Here is a 15,489-nt window from a genome sequence, read left to right as displayed (position 1 = left end):
GGGGGTTAGAGGTCGGAGGAGGGCAATGGTCGACTAAAACGATGCAAAAGCTGTGCGTTTGCAGGAAAATGCGTCTCTGCTTGGATTACCCTAAAAGCTGTCACCTGGGTTTCTTTGACACAGACTGATCTCCTTCCTACGTCACTTTACTTCCTCGTTTGCTACTGCACTAGAGGGCACCACCTAACGTGATGGCGTTGATGCTTGATGGTGTATTTATTACTGAAGTAACTGCAAAGAAGGAAATCAGAGCGCAAAGAAAGTCCTTTTGAAGCATAAACATAACGTCACCTTAACGTCACAGTCTCACCCTGTTGACGAGAATACGTTTTACACTAAATTAGACCCCAGACCCCTCGTCTTGTTTTATTATTCATGTTCTCTGATGGAGGGGGGAGGTCAGTAACTGTCACCAGTATACGAAGGAAGTTCTCTCCACAGTAGAAGAAGAAGAAGCGGCTTTCTGTCTTTCTTCCTCTGCACTCCTCCCTCCTCGCTCTCTGTCCTGACAAAGCATCTTCAGCCTTTTGCAGCATCATTCTCACTTTGGCCCTCTTCCTAAAGGCAGCGGGGGGGGGGGTGGGGAATGGGGGGGGATTTATTATCCCTGGACAGAAAATTTATTTGGGTCATTTGCATTAAAAACATAGAGGACACCACTTTGAAAAAGAATCTAATATGAGACAACACTTGGATTTGTGAAGTCAAACTCTCGCTGGCTTGTTTTTACTCTAATTGCTCGGTGAACAGACAGATCCTCCGTGTCTTCTGCTGCTTAATAACTTGCTCAGTTAATGAGTGAAAGAAAGGGCGGAAAGAAGAATCCTGAAATTTGTTCTCTCGTTTGTGTGTTAGAGTTTTCCTCAGACTCAGACGGTGACTGCTGGCCTTTAAGGTCTGCTGCAGCACCCATGTCCTTTCCCTTCCTCTCTCTGAGTCCACCTCCTCTTTCGTCTCTCTCCGAGCGTCTGCATGGAGCGCTGCTTGACAGGAATCTCAGGGCATCGCTCGGGAAACTCGGCTCCATTGACCCGGAATGGATCTCCGATACTTTGATCCTCTCTGTCTTTGAAACCGTGCACCCTGCTGGGATGCACTCTCCCCCTCAGCGGCCCCCGACTCCTTCATCCGTCTGCTGGTACTCAGGTGGTCTTTACTCTCAGGACACTCGTGTATCTCTTAGGTGGACATGAAGGTTTGATCATATCAAGTCACTGCGCCGACCTTGCTGTGTTGTTTTGACGTTCGCCCTTTGTCGTAGGGTTTGTTTTCAAAATGAGATTCCTGGCATTAAAAAAGAGTAAAAGCTGCTGTTACAATGAGTGATGGTCAACCTAATGACCCTAATGTGGATCCTAGATCACAGATGCATTTTAAAGATGTAGCCACATAAATCTAATTTCTTTAGAACTAGGGGGTGTTAGACCAGATCCAAGAGTGTTTCTAGGGGATGGATGAAATCTCCGTCGACGTTACTGAGTTTAAGAGTCCGTCTCGGACTCCATTTTAATGCTAGAGTGAACATATTGGTACCAACCAATGTGTTAGCTAGCTAGCTAGCTTGTTGAGAGGCGGCTAATTAACGCTCCAAAGTTAGGATACATTTTGCCGAAGGAAAAACTAGCATGGCCATTTTCAAAGGGGTCTGTTGACCTCTGACCCTAAGATGGCTGAATGAACATTGGTTCTAATGTTTGCCACACGCCCACAAGTGTTTGCCATACAAACTGGGATTTTTGCAGAAATCTCCAAAAGTGAAACGTTTTGATCCCAAATCAAAAATGAAATTGATTTTTCAGAAATGTTTAATTTTGCACCCCCTAAAAGACAAGAATGGGTCTTAAGAATTCCTTTATTAGTCCCGCAAATGGGGAATTTCAATTTTTGCTGCCAGTGACTGGAGCCCTGAGCAGCTGGGGGTTCGGTGCCTTGCTCAACAGCACCTCGGCAGTGCCCAGGAGATGAACTGGCACCTCTCCAGCCTACAATCCACGCTCCATTCACGGTCCACACAGGGGCTCGATACAGCAACCCTTTGGTTCCCAGCCTAGTCACCTATGGACTGAGCTACTGCCGCCCTAAGGGTAAAAGTAGATTCAAGTAATGGAGACATTACAGCTGTTATCCCAAGGTGTGTGTGTGTACGTGTGTGCGCGCATCAATCAGAAAAGTCTAGAAACGCCGACTGCATCTGCCTCGACTTTTTGGGGACATGTTTCTGCCTGTTTCTCGTCCTTTTCACCCAAATGTATTTCAGAGACATTCAAATATGGATTTCAGGTCATTTGGAGATATTTTTCAGCCTCTGCCAAACGCTGCCATGTAGGTAATGAAGGGCATCTTAGTCGGGATCAAACCTGAGTCGTCCATGCGTACATCAAAGCGGTCGTAGTGGTGCGTCCTGTTTTCTGCTACTTTAAAAACCTGGAATCAGAGCCTATGTGAATATTTGAATATCAATGCGTTTCTGTTGGACTGACTTTGACTTCGCTGCTGTTCACTGTTACCCTGCATCCTAAGCAGGCGGCCGTCCCCGGTGCCTTCATTGAGGGCAAACACAGTCAGAAGCCGGGCTTTGATGTTGGGAACGTAGACGACGGCCAGGCTGGGAGGTTTGTCACCGGGTTAGCGAGCGAGGCTCCAGCCGACAGATGTGTTCCAGCTGCGGTCCCAGTTTCTCCACATCAAAACTGGGCCGATCCGTGTTCCTGGGGAGTTTCGTCTCTTGCTAACGACCCCATTAGTCTGTCAGGAGGAGGGGGGGGGGGGGGTTCGGTGTGAGGGGGCGCTAATGATGCGTCAACTCACCTGACAAAACAATCACATCACTGGCTCCAAATGAGCACCTGCACTCACCTGCAGCATGATTTGATTACTTTTGACCAATTTCATTTGGCAAATGGAGACGTGCGTGTTCAGCTGGAAGAAATCAACACAATCACGACGGCACTTTGTCAAAGGGGAACGCGTCTTCGATGGGACGCGTTCATGCATTTCAAAAATCGCCAAAATGCTTTTTTTGTGTGTCTTTTTGTGTCCTTTTGCGTCTTTTTGTGTTTTTTTGCGTCTTTTTTTTGCGTATCTGGCGTTTTTTCAAGTTTTTTTTCTGTTTCCTGAGGTTTTTTTGCGTCTTTTTGGCGTTTTTAAGGGTTTTTTTTTTTGCGTTTTTAAGGGGTTTTTTTGCGTTTTTTAAGGGGGTTTTGCGTTTTTAAGGTTTTTTGGGGGTTTTTAAGATTTATTTGGCGTTTTTTAAGTTTTTTTAAGGGTTTTTTGGCATTTTTTAAGGGTTTTTCTGCATTTTTTAAGGGTATTTTTGGGTTTTTTTCAAGGTTTTTCAAGGGTTTTTGGCGTTTTTTTGTATTTGTTAAGGGGTTTTTTGTAGTTTTTTTGCGTCTTTTTGCGTTTTTTAAGGTTTTTATTAAGGGATTTCAAGGTTTTTTAAGGGTTTTATGCATTTTTAAGGGTATTTTTGGCATTTTTTTCAAGGTTTTTTTATGCGCTTTTTGCTTTTTTTTGCGTTTTCTGAGGTTTTTTTGCATTTTTTAAGGATTTTTTTAAGGTTTTTATTATCGTTTTTTAAGGGTTTTTTTCTTTTTTGGCGTTTTTTAAGGGTTTTTGGGCGTTTTAAGGTTTTGTTTTAAGGGTTTTTTGGCGTTTTTAAGGTTTATTTTAAGGGTTTTTGGGTTTTTTAAGGTTTTTTTTAAGAGTTTTATACATTTTTAAGGGTATTTTAGAAATGTTTCACGTTTTTTAAGGGTTTTATGCGTTTTATTGTGTTTCCTGAAGTTTTTTTGCGTCTTTTTGGCGTTTTTCTGGTTTTTTTTTTGCGTTTTTAAGGGGGTTTTGCGTTTTTTAAGGGTTTTTTTGGCGTTTTTTAAGATTTTTTTGGCCTTTTTTAATTTTTTTTTAAGGGTTTTTGGCGTTTTTTAAGGGTTTTATGCATTTTTTAACGGTATTTTTTGTGTTTTTTTCAAGGTTTTTGGGCGTTTTTTTAAGGGTTTTTTTGTAGTTTTTTTCGTCTTTTGCGTTTTTTAAGGGTTTTATGCGTTTTTTAAGGTTTTTTGGCGTTTTTTAAGGGTTTATTTTGCGTTTTCTGAGTTTTTTTGCATCTTTTAAGGTATTTTTAAGGGTTTTTGGCGTTTTTTAGGGTTTTTTTAAAGGGTTTTATGCATTTTATAAGGTTTTTTTGCATTTTTTTAAGGGTTTTTTGCGTTTTTTTTAAGGGTTTTTTGTGTTTTTTGGCGTTTCTAAGATTTTTTGGGCGTTTTTTAAGGGTTTTTGGCGTTTTATACGTTTTTTTTGGCGTTTTTAAGGGTTTTATGAATTTTAAGGGTATTTTTGGTGTTTTTTCAAGGTTAATTAAGGGTTTTTGGGCGTTTTTTAAGGGTTTTATGCGTTTTTTAAGGTTTTTATTGTGTTTTTTTAAAGGTTTTTTGTAGTTTTTTGCGTTTTTTAAGGGTTTTGTGTTTGTAAGGGTTTTTTATGCGTTTTTTAAGCATTTTTTAAGGTTTTTATTATTGTTTTTTAAGGGTTTTTTTCTTTCTTTCTTTTTGGCGTTTTTTGAGGTTTTTTGCATTTTTTAAGGTTTTTTTAAGGGTATTTTTGAAATGTTTCACGTTTTTTAGGCGTTTTTTAAGGGTTTTATGCGTTTTTTTGGTGTTTCCTGAGGTTTTTTTGCGTGTTTTTGGCGTTTTTCTGGGGTTTTTTGCGTTTTTAAGGGTTTTTTTCTTTTTTTCAGGGTTTTTTTGCGTTTTTAAGGGGGTTTTGCGTTTTTTTAAGGGTTTTTTTGGGGTTTTTTAAGGTTTTTTTGGCCTTTTAAGTTTTTTTTAAGGGTTTTTTTGCGTTTTTTAAGGGTTTTATGCATTTTTTTAAGGGTATCTTTGGTGTTTTTTTCAAGGTTTTTAACGGTTTTTGGGCGTTTTTTAAGTTTTTTTTTGCGTTTTCTGAGTTTTTTTGCATCTTTTAAGGTTTTTTTTTAAGGGTTTTTGGCGTTTTTTAGGCGTTTTTTAAGGGTTTTATGCGTTTTTTTAAGGTTTTTTTTGTCGTTTTCTGAGGGGTTTTTGGCGTTTTTTTAAGATTTTTTTGGCGGTTTTTAACGTTTTCTGAGGTTTTTTGCGTCTTTTAAGGGTTTTTTTTAAGGGTTTTTGGCGTTTTTTAGGTTTTTTTTAAGGGTTTTATGTGTTTTTTAAGCTTTTTTTTGCGTTTTCTGAGGGTTTTCTGCGTCTTTTAAGGGTTTTTTTTAAGGGTTTTTGGCGTTTTTTAGTTTTTTTTTAAGGGATTTATGCATTTTTAAGGGTATTTTTGGCATTTTTTTCAAGGTTTTTTAGGCGTTTTTTAAGGGTTTTATGCGTTTTTTTAAAGGTTTTTTTGTCGTTTTCTGAGGGGTTTTTGGCGTTTTTTGAGGTTTTTTGCGTTTTTTTAAGGGTTTTATGCATTTTTAAGGGTATTTTTGAAAATTTTCAAGGTTTTTTAGGCGTTTTTTAAGGGTTTTATGCGTTTTTTACATTTTCTGAGGGTTTTTTTACGTCTTTTTGGCGTTTTTCAGGGTTTTTTTGCGTTTTTAAGGGGGTTTTGCGTTTTTTAAGGGTTTTTTGGCGTTTTAAGGTTTTGTTTTAAGGGTTTTTTGGCGTTTTTAAGGTTTATTTTAAGGGTTTTTGGGTTTTTTAAGGTTTTTTTTAAGAGTTTTATACATTTTTAAGGGTATTTTAGAAATGTTTCACGTTTTTTAAGGGTTTTATGCGTTTTATTGTGTTTCCTGAAGTTTTTTTGCGTCTTTTTGGCGTTTTTCTGGTTTTTTTTTTGCGTTTTTAAGGGGGTTTTGCGTTTTTTAAGGGTTTTTTTGGCGTTTTTTAAGATTTTTTTGGCCTTTTTTAATTTTTTTTAAGGGTTTTTGGCGTTTTTTAAGGGTTTTATGCATTTTTTAACGGTATTTTTTGTGTTTTTTTCAAGGTTTTTGGGCGTTTTTTTAAGGGTTTTTTTGTAGTTTTTTTCGTCTTTTGCGTTTTTTAAGGGTTTTATGCGTTTTTTAAGGTTTTTTGGCGTTTTTTAAGGGTTTATTTTGCGTTTTCTGAGTTTTTTTGCATCTTTTAAGGTATTTTTAAGGGTTTTTGGCGTTTTTTAGGGTTTTTTTAAAGGGTTTTATGCATTTTATAAGGTTTTTTTGCATTTTTTTAAGGGTTTTTTGCGTTTTTTTTAAGGGTTTTTTGTGTTTTTTGGCGTTTCTAAGATTTTTTGGGCGTTTTTTAAGGGTTTTTGGCGTTTTATACGTTTTTTTTGGCGTTTTTAAGGGTTTTATGAATTTTAAGGGTATTTTTGGTGTTTTTTCAAGGTTAATTAAGGGTTTTTGGGCGTTTTTTAAGGGTTTTATGCGTTTTTTAAGGTTTTTATTGTGTTTTTTTAAAGGTTTTTTGTAGTTTTTTGCGTTTTTTAAGGGTTTTGTGTTTGTAAGGGTTTTTTATGCGTTTTTTAAGCATTTTTTAAGGTTTTTATTATTGTTTTTTAAGGGTTTTTTTCTTTCTTTCTTTTTGGCGTTTTTTGAGGTTTTTTGCATTTTTTAAGGTTTTTTTAAGGGTATTTTTGAAATGTTTCACGTTTTTTAGGCGTTTTTTAAGGGTTTTATGCGTTTTTTTGGTGTTTCCTGAGGTTTTTTTGCGTGTTTTTGGCGTTTTTCTGGGGTTTTTTGCGTTTTTAAGGGTTTTTTTCTTTTTTTCAGGGTTTTTTTGCGTTTTTAAGGGGGTTTTGCGTTTTTTTAAGGGTTTTTTTGGGGTTTTTTAAGGTTTTTTTGGCCTTTTAAGTTTTTTTTAAGGGTTTTTTTGCGTTTTTTAAGGGTTTTATGCATTTTTTTAAGGGTATCTTTGGTGTTTTTTTCAAGGTTTTTAACGGTTTTTGGGCGTTTTTTAAGTTTTTTTTGCGTTTTCTGAGTTTTTTTGCATCTTTTAAGGTTTTTTTTTAAGGGTTTTTGGCGTTTTTTAGGCGTTTTTTAAGGGTTTTATGCGTTTTTTTAAGGTTTTTTTTGTCGTTTTCTGAGGGGTTTTTGGCGTTTTTTTAAGATTTTTTTGGCGGTTTTTAACGTTTTCTGAGGTTTTTTGCGTCTTTTAAGGGTTTTTTTTAAGGGTTTTTGGCGTTTTTTAGGTTTTTTTTAAGGGTTTTATGTGTTTTTTAAGCTTTTTTTTGCGTTTTCTGAGGGTTTTCTGCGTCTTTTAAGGGGTTTTTTTAAGGGTTTTTGGCGTTTTTTAGTTTTTTTTTAAGGGATTTATGCATTTTTAAGGGTATTTTTGGCATTTTTTTCAAGGTTTTTTAGGCGTTTTTTAAGGGTTTTATGCGTTTTTTTAAAGGTTTTTTTGTCGTTTTCTGAGGGGTTTTTGGCGTTTTTTGAGGTTTTTTGCGTTTTTTTAAGGGTTTTATGCATTTTTAAGGGTATTTTTGAAAATTTTCAAGGTTTTTTAGGCGTTTTTTAAGGGTTTTATGCGTTTTTTACATTTTCTGAGGGTTTTTTTTACGTCTTTTTGGCGTTTTTCAGGGTTTTTTTGCGTTTTTAAGGGGGTTTTGCGTTTTTTAAGGGTTTTTTGGCGTTTTTTAAAGTTTTTTTTGCGTTTTTAAGGGTTTTATGCATTTTTTAAGGGTATTTTTTGTTTTTTTCAAGGTTTTTAAGGGTTTTTGGGCGTTTTTTTAAGGGTTTTTTGTATTTTTTTTCGCCTTTTGCGTTTTTTAAGGGTTTTTTGCATCTTTTAAGGGTTTTTTGGCGTTTTTTAGGGTTTTTTGCATTTTTAAGGGTATTTTTGGCGTTTTTTAGGCGTTTTTTAAGGGTTTTATGCGTTTTTTTAAGTTTTTTTTGTCGTTTTCTGAGGGGTTTTTGGCGTTTTTTTAAGATATTTTTGGCGGTTTTTAAGTTTTTTTAAGGGTTTTTGGGCATTTTATAAGGGTATTTTTGGTGTTTTTTTCAAGTTTTTTTAAGGGTTTTATGTGTTTTTAAGGTTTTTTGCGTCTTTTAAGGGTTTTTGGCGTTTTTTAGGTTTTTTTTAAGGGATTTATGCATTTTTAAGGGTATTTTTGGCATTTTTTTCAAGGTTTTTAAGGCGTTTTTTAAGGGTTTTATGCGTTTTTTTAAAGGTTTTTTTGTCGTTTTCTGAGGGGTTTTTGGCGTTTTTTTGGGCATTTTATAAGGGTATTTTTGGTGTTTTTTCAAGTTTTTTTAAGGGTTTTATGCGTTTTTTAAGATTTTTTTGGCGTTTTTTAAGGGTTTTTTTTATGTTTTCTGAGGGTTTTTTGCGTTTTTTAAGGGTTTTTGGCGTTTTTTAGGTTTTTTTTAAGGGATTTATGCATTTTTAAGGGTATTTTTGGCATTTTTCAAGGTTTTTTAGGCGTTTTTTAAGGGTTTCATGCGTTTTTTTAAGGTTTTTTTGTAATTTTCTGAGGGGTTTTTGGCGTTTTTTAAGATTTTTTTGCCAGTTTTTAAGTTTTTTAAGGGTTTTTGGGCATTTTTTAAGGATATTTTTGGTGTTTTTTCAAGGATTTTTTAAGGGTTTTATGCGTTTTTGAAGATTTTTTGTCATTTTTTAAGGGTTTTTTTTACGTTTTCTGAGTTTTTTTTGAGTCTTTAAACGGTTTTTTTAAGGGTTTTTGGCGTTTTTTAGGTCTTTTTAAAGGGTTTTATGCATTTTTAAGGGTATTTTTGGCATTTTTTCAAGGTTTTTTAGGCGTTTTTTAAGGGTTTTATGCGTTTTTTTGGTGTTTCCTGAGGTTTTTTTGCGTGTTTTTGGCGTTTTTCTGGGGTTTTTTTGCGTTTTTAAGGGGGTTTTGCGTTTTGGAGGACTCTGGTGGTGGACGTCTGAACTTTGAAAGATAAAGTTTCTTTTTTGCGTTTTTTTGCGTTTTTTAAGGTTTTTTTTGCGTTTTTTAAGGTTTTTATGGCCTTTTAAGTTTTTTTTAAGGGTTTTTTTTGCGTTTTTTAAGGGTTTTATGCATTTTTTAAGGGTATTTTTGGTGTTTTTTTTCAAGGTTTTTTTTGCGTTTTCTGAGTTTTTTTGCATCTTTTAAGGGTTTTTTTAAGGGTTTTTGGCGTTTTTTAGGCGTTTTTTAAGGGTTTTATGCGTTTTTTTAAGTTTTTTTGTCGTTTTCTGAGGGGTTTTTGGCGTTTTTTTAAGATTTTTTTGGCGGTTTTTAAGTTTTTTTAAGGGTTTTTGGGCATTTTATAAGGGTATTTTTGGTTTTTTTTTAAGGGTTTTATGCGTTTTTTAAGGGGTTTTTTTTACGTTTTCTGAGGTTTTTTGCGTCTTTTAAGGGGTTTTTTTAAGGGTTTTTGGCGTTTTTTAGGGTTTTTTTAAGGGATTTATGCATTTTTAAGGGTATTTTTGGCATTTTTTTCAAGGTTTTTTAGGCGTTTTTTAAGGGTTTTATGCGTTTTTTTAAAGTTTTTTTTGGCGTTTTTTGTTTTTTAAGGTTTTTTTAAGGGTTTTATGCATTATTAAGGGTATTTTTGGCATTTTTTTGCATCTTTTAAGGGTTTTTTAAGGGTTTTTGGCGTTTTTTAGGGTTTTTTTTAAGGGATTTATGCATTTTTAAGGGTATTTTTGGCATTTTTTTCAAGGTTTTTTAGGCGTTTTTTAAGGGTTTTATGCGTTTTTTTAAAGGTTTTTTTGGCGTTTTTTGTTTTTTAAGGTTTTTTTATGGGTTTTATGCATTATTAAGGGTATTTTTGGCATTTTTTTGCATCTTTTAAGGGTTTTTTAAGGGTTTTTGGCGTTTTTTAAGGTTTTTTTTAAGGGTTTTATGCATTATTAAGGGTATTTTGGGCATTTTTCAAGGTTTTTTAGGCGTTTTTTAAGGGTTTTATGCGTTTTTTTAAGGTTTTTTGTTTTCTGAGGGGTTTTTGGCATTTTTTAAGTTTTTTTTGCCAGTTTTTAAGTTTTTTAAGGGTTTTTGGGCATTTTTTAAGGATATTTTTGGTGTTTTTTCAAGTATTTTTTAAGGGTTTTGTGCGTTTTTTAAGATTTTTTGTCATTTTTTAAGGGTTTTTTTACGTTTTCTGAGGTTTTTTTGCGTCTTTAAAGGGGTTTTTTAAGGGTTTTTGGCGTTTTTTAGGTTTTTTTTTAAGGGTTTTATGCATTTTTAAGGGTATTTTTGGCATTTTTTCGGCGTTTTTTTGGTGTTTCCTGAGGTTTTTTTGCGTGTTTTTGGCGTTTTTCTGGGTTTTTTTGCGTTTTTAAGGGGGTTTTGCGTTTTTTCAGGGGTTTTTTTGCGTTTTTTAAGGGTTTTTTGGCGTTTTTTAAGGTTTTTATGGCATTTTAAGTTTTTTTTAAGGGTTTTTTTTGCGTTTTTTAAGGGTTTTATGCATTTTTTAAGGGTATTTTTGGTGTTTTTTTCAAGGTTTTTAAGGGTTTTTTTTGCGTTTTGAGTTTTTTTGCATCTTTTAAGGTTTTTTTTTAAGGGTTTTTGGCGTTTTTTAGGCGTTTTTTAAGGGTTTTATGCGTTTTTTTAAGTTTTTTTTTCGTTTTCTGAGGGGTTTTTGGCGTTTTTTTAAGATTTTTTGGGCGGTTTTTAAGTTTTTTTAAGGGTTTTTGGGCATTTTATAAGGGTATTTTTGGTGTTTTTTCAAGTTTTTTTAAGGGTTTTATGCGTTTTTAAAGATTTTTTGGGCGTTTTTTAAGGGGTTTTTTTACGTTTTCTGAGGTTTTTTGCGTCTTTTAAGGGTTTTGGCGTTTTTTAGGTTTTTTTTTAAGGGATTTATGCATTTTTAAGGGTATTTTTGGCATTTTTCAAGGTTTTTTAGGCGTTTTTTAAAGGTTTTATGCGTTTTTTTAAAGGTTTTTTTGGCGTTTTTTGAGGTTTTTTGCGTTTTTTAAGGTTTTTTTAAGGGTTTTATGCATTTTTAAGGGTATTTTTGAAATTTTTCAAGGTTTTTTAGGCGTTTTTAAGGGTTTTATGCGTTTTTTACGTTTTCTGAGGGTTTTTTTACGTCTTTTTTGGCGTTTTTAAGGGTTTTCAATGGTTTTTTTGCGTTTTTTAAGGGTTTTATGCATTTTTTAAGGGTATTTTTGGTGGTTTTTCAAGGTTTTTTAAGGGTTTTTGGGCGTTTTTTAAGGGTTTTATGCAATTTTTTAAGGGTTTTTTGACGGTTTCTTTGTGTTTTTTTAAGGGTTTTTTGTAGTTTTTCTAGTGTTTTGCCTTTTTTAAGGGTTTTTTAAGGGTTTTATGCGTTTTTTAAGTTTTTTTTTGCATTTTCTGAGTTTTTTTGCGTCTTTTAAGGGTTTTTTAAGGGTTTTATGCATTATTAAGGGTATTTTTGGCATTTTTCAAGGTTTTTTAGGCGTTTTTTAAGGGTTTTATGTTTTTTAAGGGTTTTTTTTGAGTTTTTTAAGGTTTTTTTGCGTTTTTTAAGGATTTTTTAAGGTTTTTATTATCGTTTTTTAAGAGTTTTTTGCGTTTTTTAGGGTTTTCTGAGGTTTTTATTTTCGTTTTTTAAGGGGTTTTTTGCGTTTTTTTGGGGTTTTCTGAGGTTTTTTTGCGTCTTTTTTGTGTTTTTAAGGGTTTTTTTGGCGTTTTTAAGGTATTTTTTGGCGTTTTTTCAAGTTTTTTTTGTTTCCTGAGGTTTTTTTGTGTCTTTTTTGCGTTTTTTCAGGGTTTTTTTTTTAGCATTTTCAGGTTTTTTTGCGTCTTTTTTGCGTTTTTTAAGGGTTTTTTTGCGATTTTTAAGGTTTTTTTAAGGGTATTTTGCATTTTTTAAGGGTTTTTTTGGCGTTATTTAAGGGTTTTTTGCATTTTTTTAAGGGTTTTTTGTGTTTTTTGAGTTTTTTTGTCTGTGTGTGTGTGTGTGGCTTGGCTTGGCTTGGTTTCAAACATGACAGAATCACGATAATAGTTTAATGTAAAACATCAAAAATATCATGAATTCTGCTGTTTATGTCTGAAAACACAAAATATGTACAATCAAAACAATAAGCACAGTATCTCATCTTTATATTGTACAAAACCAACTTATTAAATGAAGTTTGTGCTTCGTTAAACGTGCTTATTAAAATATATTTGTTCCTGAGCTGTTAAACAAATTTAGTTCCACCTGAAATCACGTTTAATTCCTTTCCTTTTGTGTAAAAACTTCCATCTAATGGAGACATGAGAACGTTGTTTTTCATTCATTCATCTTCATCCTCTTGTCCCTGTCGGGGTCACGGGGGGCTGGAGCTGATCCCAGCTGACATCGGGCGTGAGGCGGGGTCCACCCTGGACAGGAAGCCAGTCTATCACAGGACACATAGAGACGAACAGAGACAGACAACCATTCACACGTACGGGTGATTTAGAGTCATCAATGAACCGAACACCTGCACGTCTTTGGACTGTGGGAGGAAACCGGAGAACCTGGAGAAAACACACGCAGACACGGGGACAACATGCACACAGAAAGGCCCCGAGAATATTTTACATAATAATAATAATAATATCCCTCTTTCCCTCCCAAACCGTCCGTACGACCTCCAGCCTGTCAGAAATAAAACAAATACCAAGAACGTGACCTCAGCGTCCCCGAGGGCATCAAAGTGGCATCAAAGTAGAGCTGCAACCACACAAACACCTACGGAGCATAAAGCATAAAAAAGCATTTGTAGTAGACGAAACAAACCAAAGTGAAACAAGCATAAAGACCCAAATTCCAACACTCCAGGTGTTGCACACAGCCATCGACTGCTGTATCAGTCTGTGTGGCTTTTTGGAAAGTATCCGTGAGCACAGGTGTGTGTGTGTTTACACCATCACACACACAAACCTGCAGTCACGTACACACACAGCCACTGTGTAATCGGCTTTCCCCTTTTCCACCCACTGAAAAAATCCCAAGAATCACTTGAGTGTGAAATGCTCAAAACAACCTGCATCCAAATCATATCGAGAGCGCAGCAGATCCCCTGCACTGTTTGCCTGTTTTTGTGTCTCTGGCTCCTGGACACCGGCAGATTGAGCTCTCGTCATAACGGCCGTGCATTGTCAAGCCCACGGATGTCAGGAAAGGGAAAGACAGGACTAGCTGCCCTCGCTAAAAAGCTGCCATGACTCTAAATCCACATTAACAACAACAACTGCAGCTACTGCCAATGTAACACAATGCTGCGAGGCATCTGATGCCTTTGTGTGTCCGGCCTGCTCTCTTCAAACCTCGCTGTGAAGAGCGAGTCAAGCCTCAGATACAGAAGTTGTTTTAAGAGGTATGACGTCTGATAAAGGAGAAAGGATGGTGGGAGATGGAGATTCGCTTCAGTGACCTCAGTTAGAGCCCTTGTCTTCTGAGAGACCCTGATAAAAGCTTTTCTGGATGTTAAGATGATGCGTATGTTATTTTCTGTGGCCCCAAATAGCGCAAGAATAATTCAACATACACAAAGACACAGGAATACACTGATAACATGACAACAAATAATGTGGCAGTGTCCTGTATGGAAAAAGGTCGGTTACAGGTTTTCAGTGTCTGACATTTCTTTATCTGAGTGTGAACACAGTGCAGTGGTCCTTTAATCCAGGAGAGTGACATACATACGTACCTGAAGCAGCATTGCTGTCGTCTTTCTTCATAAAATGAAGCCAAACTTTGGTTTCTTCCTTCTTCTTCCTCTCCATCATGACCTTGTTACAAGTTTCCGGCAGCATCGTCAGACTAATTTGCAAATGCATGTTATTCAGAACATGCATTTAGAGGTGCTTTAGAGATCAGCACCTCTAAATCTGAGGCCATGGCTCTCAGCAGGAAACCGGTGGATTGCTTACTCCAGGTGAGTCCTTACCCCCTAAGTGAAGGAGTTCAAGTACCTCAGGATCTTGTTCACGAGTGAGGGGACGATGGAGCGTGAGTTTGGCCGGAGAATCGGATCAGCGGGGGCTCTACCGCACCGTTGTGACCAAAAGAGAGCTGAGGAAGACAAAGCTCTCGATCTACCGCTCAATCTTGGTTCCTACCCTCACCTGTGGTCATGAAAGCTAGATCAGGACCCAAAGAACCAGGTTGTGGGTAGAAGCGGGATGTTTCCTCAGGAGGGGGGCTGGAGTCTCCCTTAGAGAGAGGGGGAGAAGTTCAGCATCCGTGAGGAACTCGGAGTAGAGCCGCTGCTCCTTTGCTTTGAAAGGAGCCAGTTGAGGTGGTTCAGGATCATCTGGTAAGGATGAACCCTGGGCGCCTCCCTAGGGAGGTGTTCCAGGCACGTCCAGCTGGGAGGAGGCCTCGGGGAAGACCCAGGACCAGGTGGAGAGATTAGATCTCCACACTGGCCTGGGAACGCCTCAGGATCCCCCAGTTAGAGCTGGTTAATGTGGCCCGGGAAAGGGAAGTTTGGGGTCCCCTGCTGAAGCTGCTGCCACTGAGACCCGACCCCGGATAAGAGGCTGAAGATGAGATGAGATGAGATGTTATTCAGAACCTCTCAGTTCATTTCAAGGAGCATTATCAATAGAGAAGACCAAAAGCTCATTGGATGCAAACAATCGGACCTACAAACAACCACAGCAAGGAAAAACACGTGTGAGTTGAGGCGGTGCTTGGTCTGTTTTGAAGCAGAAACAAAAGTGTTCATAAAACAACAGGGGACCCACAATAGGACCTTGTGGAACTCCACATTTTACCTATAGTGGAGAGAGGAACTTCAGAATACTGACAGATGAGAAATGAATCTGTATATCTGACAATAGGCGACTGTTGCTCAGTGCCAGAGTGGGTCGTCCTCCATTCAAGAGATCGGGGATTCGATCCCCACCTCCCCCGGTCAACATGTGGAAGTGTCCTTGGGCAAGACTCTGAACCCTGAATTGCTCCTCGTGCTGTGCCTGGGTGTGAAAATGTGGTGTGAATGATTAGATTAGATGGTGTGTAGACGTCCACTGCCATCAGTGTGAATGTGAATGTGACAAAACCTGTAAAAGCACCTTGAGAAAGGCGCTATATAAGTACAAGACCATTTACAATCTAACGTAGGTGGTCCGTTGCCATAATTAAGCCTTATTAACGCAGCGGAGTGGCCACGACCTTGGCTCAAAAGGCCATCTATCATAAAAATGTTTAACTTTGCAGCGCTTTGGATAAAACAAACATCTGAAACAGCATGTTATATTTGACCATGAATAACTCTCTCTTCTCTCTGTGCTTCTAGGTATTGCCATAGCCAGTGCTCTGGTAGACACATCACAACAGCGAGTGATGGACTTCAAAGAAAGAGGGCTGGGTCTGAAGCACCGCAAACACATCGTGCACCACCAGGGGACCTGCGTATGAACTGCATTTCCCTCAAAGAGGTACAAGATAGCCGTCACGGCCCCGGGAGATGTTCTCATACATTGTAAACGAAGCCTGCAGAAACTGGGTCTGGATGGACTTGGATAGGGGAAATGTATTCACTGTTTCATCCAAAGCCACTTAAACTGGGAAAAATGGCACTCACGGTCCATTACGTCCCTGGATCAGACGGGAAACTCCTTCATCAACATGCTTCCCTTGTCCCCTGTGTATGTGTT

At 36.8% G+C, this 15,489-nt stretch overlaps 1 protein-coding gene across 1 annotated transcript in view; it reads left to right on the top strand.

Annotated features, from left to right (window-relative positions):
* The window catches only part of LOC310953914 (attractin-like protein 1), a gene marked incomplete at its 5' end in the record, with an annotated part of 258,550 nt that extends 243,287 nt beyond the window's left edge, over positions 1–15,263 (top strand). The window contains one exon of the mRNA XM_083923179.1: positions 15,129–15,263. Coding sequence (XP_083779305.1) covers positions 15,129–15,250 — 122 coding nt within the window. The 3' untranslated portion in view covers positions 15,251–15,263. The remainder of the gene's footprint in view (positions 1–15,128) is intronic.
* Between the last annotated feature and the right edge of the window lie 226 nt (positions 15,264–15,489).

This window comes from Echiichthys vipera (genome assembly GCF_963691815.1).
Source record: "Echiichthys vipera genome assembly, chromosome: 11".
In the NCBI taxonomy this organism is placed as follows: domain Eukaryota; kingdom Metazoa; phylum Chordata; class Actinopteri; order Perciformes; family Trachinidae; genus Echiichthys; species Echiichthys vipera.
This window is presented reverse-complemented; position numbering and strand designations above follow the sequence as displayed.